The following is an 8,940-nucleotide window of genomic DNA, read 5'->3' as shown; positions in this document are numbered from 1 at the left end:
AAAAGGATACTATAGCAATCCAAGCAGTTGTCTCCTCCACACATCACCTGGCAACTACATGAAATCCACAATTGATAGCTTTTGCATTTTTGAAGATGTTTAGATTGCGGGAGCAAAGGACTTTCCTCCTCGTCCCTTGACCTCTCAAATCAAATGCAAGCCTGAGAAATCAAGTTAAATTTGTATTTGTTTATTTATTTAGAGTACAAGTTGTTAGCTTTAAGATCATGTGCATTGTGCCCCCTATTGCATGCACTTATCTGTTTGGCAACAATCAAGCCTAACTATATACCGCTGCTTGCTTGGGGTGATGCAGTGTACAGTACCTTACAATTTAAGCTAAAATGTGTAGAGAGAGAGAGAGAGGGATGCAGTTTTGTAATGGAGTAATCTACCGTTTGACACTGCTAATAACTAAGAAGCAATTGTTAGAGAATAAAGTTTAGAAGGAAAATACATTATAGGTTAATAGAACATAATTGCAAATATCATATCGACAACGGTGAGCATACAACTAACCACCTAGTAATTCCTTGATGACGATTTATACTTTTCTTAACCAAATTGTGCAGTGTTTATTTGATGCAGCTCTCAAGGAACTAGTTCAACTCAATGTCCATTATTTTCACTGGTCTTATCCTAGACCGTTCTTTTAGCGCACACAAAGCAGTGACACCTGCCCTGCTTCACCACGCTGCCTGCTATTACATATAAAACTTGTGAATCATCACATTCCTCATAGAACTTAGTCGGTGCTTTTAACATTTCAATTACCATTATGAACAGACTGCTAGTGCAATAAAATCTTAATAGAACAGAAGGTGTCACAACAAATGTTAATAAGGTGAATTGTACAGCAAATGAGTCTGTTCTCTTCCATAACAGGAAAGCATTTCCCGATTTCGGCAGCAAATAGATCTAGAACTGAAGCCTGTGGAAACAGGACATTTTAAATATAGTCAAGCATAAGAAGCAAGAGCTAAGAGCTAAACATCATAACTAGAGGAATTTCTCAAAAAGCAGTTTATTCCTAAGCATCCTAATAGGACAAGATACGAGGAATTTCTCATAAAGCAGTATAACTTCTTATTAGGACAAGACATGGATGGAAACCATTGATGCCACCACTCGCAAAGGAACTCAAAAATGATTTCAAAAGATAGATGGCTCTAGAATTCTGTATTTTATTTATTTTATCTTTTGACTCTAGGATTATGTATTTTATTTATTTTTTTAACTTATCAATCGATTCCTGCACGGAGATAATCAAACGGTGCGATTTAGAGTCTTTTATCAGGATCTCAGTGGATATGATCAGCTGTTCCACAAAGATTAAAATATGTAAATATCAGGCTCTATAAAAATAAAAAAAAACCTCTTATACTGCTTGATTCTTAAATGCTCTGTAGAACTGATACTGTGCATACTTGCATTCACAGTGACCGTATAGGAGAAAGCAACAAAATACCTGTATCTGAACTTGATATTCCAACTGGCGCTGAGCAGCTATCAACAATGTAAAGCATACCTAACCATGGTTTCTAGGATCAACAACTTGATGCACTTTTCTGGATTCTGCACTAGAGTACTGACCGACAACTCGGGCATGAGGTACTGTGGGTTCACCATTGGCAAGGGCAGCAACATTCTCAAGAATATATTGCTTTGGAAGTCGGCCCACAACATTCCCCTCCTCATTGCCATCTTTATCCAAGAAGGCAAAATGGGGGATGCCCTCCACTCCAAACTCATCAAGCTCCTGCTCCCACTTTGTGTTATCAACATTCAACATAACAAAATTCACGCGGTCTCTGAAAAACAAGGTCATGTTAATATATTTCAAATGAAGATGAAAAATGTAAGATCTCAAACAAGAAAATAAAGCCACAACTAATATATTCATAGTCTACTAATTTGCACATGGAAAATGTTATGTTGGAGTTTATCTTCTACAGTCATTGCAAAGCTAGAAACTCAAAGCTGGGAGACAGCAGAAAGTCGGTAGTACAGAAATTAGAACTCGGATAGAGTTAGCGTACAATTTAATACCAGAAATTAAGTTTTAAAAAGACAAGCACTTTAGCAGTTGCAATGTCTATGTCAATTCAAGTATTATACAATAACGAATACTATGCCATCTTTAATGTATCACGACTTGACATGAAAAAAAAGGGTTAAAAAAGAAATTAAAAAATAAGTCAACATTTGCACGTGGAAATTTTTTAATTGAAGTTCGTCTTCTGCAGTAATAGCAAACGTAAAAAGTCAATGCTTGGAGAATGGAGAGACTTGAATACAGAAATGATAACTCAGGTAGTGTTCAGATACAAGCTCATATGCAAATCAAGTTTAAAAAGGCAAGCAGTTAATCAGTTAAATGTCTATGTCATTCAAGTATCATACTACTACTACTACGATTTGTACTGCTGCTGAACTCCATAAATATCTGGAGCTATAGTCCCAGAATTCAAAAGATTACTTGTACTGCTGCTCAACTTTATAAATATCTGGAGCTAATTCGCGACAAACTTCACACCAATCTGCATAAAACTCGACGACAGTGGGCATTCCATTTGAAAGAGCCTGCAAACAAGCAGAAAGTAACAGCTATTACGAGGAACAAAGACAAATTGTATTTAGGAGATAAAACTATGGAACAAGCTTCTTGATTATAGTTATGTGCTTCCAAAGGAGACTAAAAGCACTAGCAGAACCCTTCTGATATTTTGCGAGCACTAGCTTAATTCCTTGGAAAATGACCAAGCTCTAGCCCTTCTGCAAGTGCATTCTGGTGATAGAATAGTTTACTTTTGGTAAACATGCAAAAGCCATACATATAAAAAGAATATTCTTAATGTTTCAGAAAGTAAAAGAAAAAAGACACATGGAATTTTGGGATTCACATGAGCAATCATCCAAGAAGCAATTCTCAGGTTCCTCTAGGATTGCTTGTGATGGCATTCATTTCCCCAAGGTTTCCCATGCATTGTCTTAGCATTTCCTAGACTTTGGAGACCTTAAAGAACACACACAAAAGCGTTCAAGAAACCACATTGGTAAGAATGCGAGCTTGCACACACAAGATACATTCTTGGTTTCTATATAATGAGTAAACAGAAGTGGCAAACACTGCATAGGCATCTTCCTCTCCCAAGGTCAGGTGCTCAAATCATTTTTTTCTAGCACATGCATCTAAATCTTCTTGGTCTCCCCTAAGGCTCTTTAAGATGTAACTGAGATCACCTCCTTCTTGGTCTCCCCTAAGGCTCTTTAAGATGTATCTGAGATCACCTCCTCACCGAGGCTGCCACTTGACCGCACTACTCAACATAACTATCACAAGCAGTTTTCCTCGTTCTATTGTCTATAATTACTCCTAACTTCCAATACCACTCTCCTTTATAGATATACCTTCCTGATTTACCACACACTACGTCAATATCCACATTTATGCTAAGTGATTATCTTATGCTCATTGCCCTCTATACTACCTTACATTTTGATACATATTAATTAATATCTTACTTTTGCAGCATCATGTAAGTCTCAATGGTAAAAATAATCATGCAAAATAATAAGGCATATTTTCACTTTATCCAATATGGTACAGCCCTAGCAAAAGACATCTCAATCCCTCTCTCTCCATCCTTTTTGTAGAACTACTACTAAGTATGGCTAGAAACAGTCTTGGGCCAGCCTGCAGGATAAGCAATTCAAGGCTTTGAGTCTAGCTGGGCATAAATGTTAAGGCTTGAAATGTTTTATGCAAGGTACTGCTCATGTAACCCAAAAGCCCAAGAGTTTTTATTTAACTTAATTTAATATTATATACATTGATAATTTAATATTAAATTTAGTTAATTAAACACTCTTGGGATTTGGGTTGAATACATTGATAATTTGAGGGCAAGCATTGTCGAAATGGTAAGATTTCTCCATTATGATCTGGGTATCATTGACAACCTCTTCGCATGCAGGGGTATGGCAGCGTACATCTGACTCTCACTAAACCCCGCAATAGTGGAAGCCTCGTGCGCTAGGATGCTCTTTTTCTATTGATAATTTATTTTGGCATGGTTGATACATGATATTTTCTTGTTGATGTCTCTCTTAGTGTTAGAGTGATAAAAACCAATTAATTTTAAAAGGAGAGAATTGTTTCTAACTGTTTTAAAATCTCTAAATCAAAAAAGGTCGTATACACAAGTAGATCCCTCCTTCAAACCTCTTTATTCCTTTTCCTCTCCATCATCTTCACAAACCTGTCAACCACGAGCAAGCCATTGTCCTGTGACAAGGTAGCCATCCATGGGAGGCCACACATTCATTGTCATGCCACCAGGCACCCATATGCCAAATTTCAAATGTCCCTAGTGCCAACACCAAGGTATAAATAATTTGGTCAGGCCCCAGCCTGGCAGTGGGCCAACCTGAAGCTGCCATCAGTAAGCTCAGTACAAGGTATAAAAGAGTGTTGTTTGGATAAATCTATTACCTGGCCAGGTTAGTTATATTTGCCTTTGTTGCATTGTGCAAATCTGAAACTCTGGTTACCTCTGATCCAAGAAATGTCAGTATAACTAATATAATCCAAGATGCTTAAAAGCATCAAAATAAAGTCCAAACTACGCCAAGTATTGTTGTCAAGCTGCACACTAACTACCTAAATGAGGCAAAATACAAAAGTCATGATATGTTAGTTTCTGATGCAGAAATCAGATGTGCTTTCTTTAATTAACTATCATGTAAAAATTCCTTCATCTTGTTAAACATCTCATCATATGGTAATTCCTGACCCTACATGATAATATATGCATCGATTTCATTTATGTGCATGTATTCATGGTGCAACATCCATATTTTCTAGGAATGAAGCATGTTGGACGGACAGAATCCTTCATCCCTGTCACCATTTGACATCATGCACATGTAGCCATAGCAAAGATCTTAATTTGATGCCACACCAACATAAAGGAAAACAACTAGAAACATTTCAGCAGAAAACACCAGATTGTTTAATGCAATGAAAACATATTGTACTAGCACTCGATACCTACTAACTGCCGAAGAGAGAAACTCCAGGCTATGAATTTTATACTAAACTGGAGGTCAAATATCATTTAATTGCTGGTAAGAAAAATAAAGCAACGAGAATGCTTAACCATGTAAAATAAGAAACTGGAAGATGAACTGACCACTTCATAGGGTACAGCAGCAGCAGATAGATCTTTAAGAGAGACTCCAAATTCTAATCTTGTTGATAGAAAGAGTCCTACTGCTGCAACAGTAGAGCCCAAAGCAATCCGCCTATTAATATCTTTATTTGGAAACTCTGCAAATTCAGTCTTTTGGGAAACACTAGCGGTTCGTCCTTCATCCTTGACCACATCAGTCTGGAAAACTGGCTCATCCTGAGGTGCTAAAAAGTTGCAATCAAGTGACTGAAAGCAGTTGATATCAAACCAAACAAGTATGCCATAGTTTTGAAGAAAATTGAAGATGCACATCTTTTCCATAAAGCAAGAATTATGTTAGCAAAAAAACTGAAAAAACAAAAGCATCATTGTCTTGATTGATAATAACATTGTGTTGCCATTGAATAAATGAGACTGCAAATCAAAAATAGGTAGCTAGATTTTTGTTAAAGAAAAAACAAACATGTTTGGAACACTTCATGTTGGCTTATTTGGAAAATTTCAGGATTGAAGAAATAAATTAAAAAAAAATCTGGAAAAAAATAAATGAACACTTACTCAGCATCTTTCTTTGTTCAATGCTGAGCAATGGTAAGTGTAAGGCATGCTTCATAGCATGTTTCTTTTCTTTCTTTTTTCTTTTCATAATCTGGTCCAAATTCATACTGACCAAAAAAGTTGGGATGGGGTTTACAAATTACAATGTAGATGCTTGTGTAGCCATGACTGAGGTACTTCTGTGTACTGCATGGTACAAATTTGCCAAGATAATAAAATCCTTATCACTCTCAGGGAAACTGAACTCAAACCAAAGTTCAAAATTTTGACACAGTTTTACCAACAAATAAGCTGTTGCTAACATTTATCCCAAGATAGACTGCACTATGTAGCATTCTCTAAAGTTGTATTTTTTGATCTTGAGTCTTTGAATTCATAGTTTTGAACTGTCTAAGCTACTGGGAAAACTATCCCATCATTTGAAAATGCAGTCAATAAGCATGTTCACCTCTCTTCTCCTATAAATAGACATATTCAGCTCAAGGAGAACTTTAGCTTAGAAATGCATCTTTGAATGATCATCAATTTTCTATAGAGTGATGACATCTTAGCATGAACCCGAACCAGGCACAAAATCTGCATGAGACACCAGAACTAAAGGGGAATTTTACCATGAAACCAGTGGCATGACAAAGAAAAATGAACAATGCAAAATATTTCTCTTTAAAGTTTAAAATCAAGATCTTGTATGGAGAAACTTCACAAAAATGTTATAACCTTAGAGCTTTTTCTATTCTTCTGAAATAACAACTTGACCAGAAATGTTTTTTGTTTCAAAGAAATGGAAAAAAAGCTACTGAAGGCTGATCTTGATGCAACATTTTGGTTCATACTCACTGACACCATTGCTAAAAAAAATATTTGAGACAAAAGGCTAACTTTGAAGTTAAATAGTAATTTATGCACTAGGTTAACATGCACAGTCTCACATCAACTCTAGGACACTGAAATGAGCTCCACTTTTCACTATATGCAGAATGCTTTTCACTAACCGAAGTCATTGATCTTCCTGATATGTACAGAAAAATCTGACCTCCCATGATGTTAAATTATGGTCTTGGAAAGAAACTCTGGAAATAGATGGATTTAGAGAGGGTTAAAATAAGGGTGTAAAGTTGGAGAAATCAATTGTTTGGTAGGCCATGATGGGGTTGCATTGTTACTATATGAAAAATGGTATTTTGCTTTGAAAGTCATCAATCCTCCAGATATGTACAGAAAACCAAATTGGATCTCCTACAATGCTAAATTGTAGCAGAATGATCTTTGGAAGAAATTCCAGAAAAACATGGATTTAGGGAGAGTTAATTTCAGCATGGAAATTTGGAGACATCTACTTCGTGACCTTATCAAATAATCATCATTGAAAAAGGAATGCTTGAATTGTTGGAAGGACTTCATAGCCAAAAGGTATGAGGTTTCTTTTTTCCTGTGTGTGCTTAGGAGTTGGCGGGGATGTTTCGCATAGCATCACTTGGCATATGACCCCTTGGATATCTTCTCCATGCACACATACACGGATATATGTGTGTTAGAACTTTGAAGCACAATTCAGTAAATCAGTAATATTTTTTAATAAAAACACTGGGGAGATGTAAAAAGGATTTGAAAATTATGCTGATCATTATCCAATATCTCAGCAATTCAATGTGTTTATAAGCCCTTCCTCCAACAGTGCTGACCACCACTTTCTGTTCTTGATGCCTTTCTGAATACCGAGAAGCATAAATTTACCCTTCCATCCATTAAATCTCAGTGCAATTCCCTCTTCCCTTTCCACTCCATGTTTCCTGTCTGCAATCTGTCAGTTTGGACTAAAATAATGATTTCAAGGTTCAGAAAAACGAAAAAAACCAAGTCTAAGTTTAAATATTGAAAGCACCTCTCTCTCTCTCTCTCTCTCTCTCTCTCCCTCTCCTGTGAATAAGGATAAAGGTTCGGCAACTCCAACTTATACTTTATAATGATGAAATTCCACAAAAAATTCTCAAATACACACTGCGAACATGTCAGGATCATTTAATAAAAAGATCAAATAAACAACCAAAGTGAAAGCTTCATGCTCTGTTATTTTGAAAACAATCTCTCTTTCACTTTCTCCCTAGATTTTCTCTCCTTCAATTGAAAACCTCATAAAATTTCCTGCTCTTTCGTTCGGTTAATTGACTCCAGACAATAAATTCTGCAAGCCAACTATCCGTCCCATGCAGAAAGAATTCATATTAAAACGAATTTTCTCGGCACTTTGTTGACTACTTAACGTAAAGACAACTTATAATTCAATATCATGCATGAAGGAAACTAGTTGCCAGCCATCATCAAAAGCAAACTGATCCGGCTCAAGAAAATGACTGACCACCAAAACTCAGAAAGAAACCACATCACACGGCCTGAACGAAATCAAGCCCACCACCAAAGCCATGAGCCTCAAATGACATGCTACGAGCGATAGGCTTCAGACACATCGTGCAGATATCACAATAAAAACAGCAAACGAACTCCACCTCCTACCAATTTCCCGAGAAAATTATCAAGACCTGCACTAACAGGTCAGGGCAGTGGAAGATATAAATCTAACCAGTTAACAAGCATTTGGATACGATTTCAATATTTTTGCCTCTGGCAGCAAGCGAAAACTCGCGATTAAAGAGGTCCATGACCGATAATTCAACAACTCATTTGCCGAGAGCACAACGATCCTTCTAAGACGAATAGGAACTAAAGTAACTGGGATTATAGCATGTATCTTGTATATAAATTGGTGGTTGAAGTTTCTTACCGTGGAGGGGGTTTGGATGGGGGAATCGATCGGGTCGGTATTCGCTTGGATTCTGAGGCTTTGGAAGCGATGAGGTTTAGATTGGAGGCGTAGAGCGGCTCTCGAGCGTTGCGGGGGGTTCGGGTCGAGGCGGGGTAGGGGCTCGTGAAGAAAGCCGAAAGAGTTGGAAGCGACCCGCGCCATGGAGACGGTTGGTGTTTCTCAACTCTTTGGAGGGGGCTTCAGCTTCGAGGAAGAAGATGATGGCCGCCCCTCGCCGTGTGCTCTATAAAATTACTGGTTATTACTACAAGATCTTAAAAGGGGTCTCGAGATGTCCACGGCACACCTGGCCAACATGGTCCAATCAATCCCAAGACATGTGATGTGGTGCAATGTTGGGATGTTGGGCTGATCTTGGGAAGTGAA

General features: G+C 37.4%; 1 protein-coding gene across 1 annotated transcript; it reads right to left on the bottom strand.

Annotated features, from left to right (window-relative positions):
- Positions 1 to 704: 704 nt before the first annotated feature.
- LOC103709172 (thioredoxin-like protein HCF164, chloroplastic) lies at positions 705 to 8,811 on the bottom strand. The gene is made up of 5 exons (XM_008794400.3): positions 8,533 to 8,811; positions 5,196 to 5,411; positions 2,480 to 2,583; positions 1,469 to 1,811; positions 705 to 931 (listed from the first exon to the last, which is right to left on the bottom strand). Exons 1-4 carry the CDS (start codon positions 8,713 to 8,715, stop codon positions 1,529 to 1,531), a joined length of 786 nt encoding a protein of 261 aa, XP_008792622.2. The 5' UTR covers positions 8,716 to 8,811; the 3' UTR covers positions 705 to 931; positions 1,469 to 1,528.
- Between the last annotated feature and the right edge of the window lie 129 nt (positions 8,812 to 8,940).

This window comes from Phoenix dactylifera, chromosome 16, assembly GCF_009389715.1.
Source record: "Phoenix dactylifera cultivar Barhee BC4 chromosome 16, palm_55x_up_171113_PBpolish2nd_filt_p, whole genome shotgun sequence".
Lineage (NCBI taxonomy): Eukaryota > Viridiplantae > Streptophyta > Magnoliopsida > Arecales > Arecaceae > Phoenix > Phoenix dactylifera.
Note: the sequence above shows the minus strand (reverse complement) of the source record. Positions and strands in the feature narration are given on the sequence as shown.

Bases quoted from the DNA above. Each gene is read 5' to 3' on its own strand.
- LOC103709172 (XM_008794400.3), bottom strand. From the start codon at position 8,715: ATGGCGCGGGTCGCTTCCAACTCTTTCGGCTTTCTTCACGAGCCCCTA. The intron at 2,584-5,195 runs GTCAGTTCATCT...GCTTGTTTGCAG, and splicing joins CTGCTGTACCCTATGAAGTG to GCTCTTTCAAATGGAATGCC. The intron at 1,812-2,479 runs GTAATCTTTTGA...CTTGTTTTTCAG, and splicing joins AAAGTTGAGCAGCAGTACAA to AGACCGCGTGAATTTTGTTA.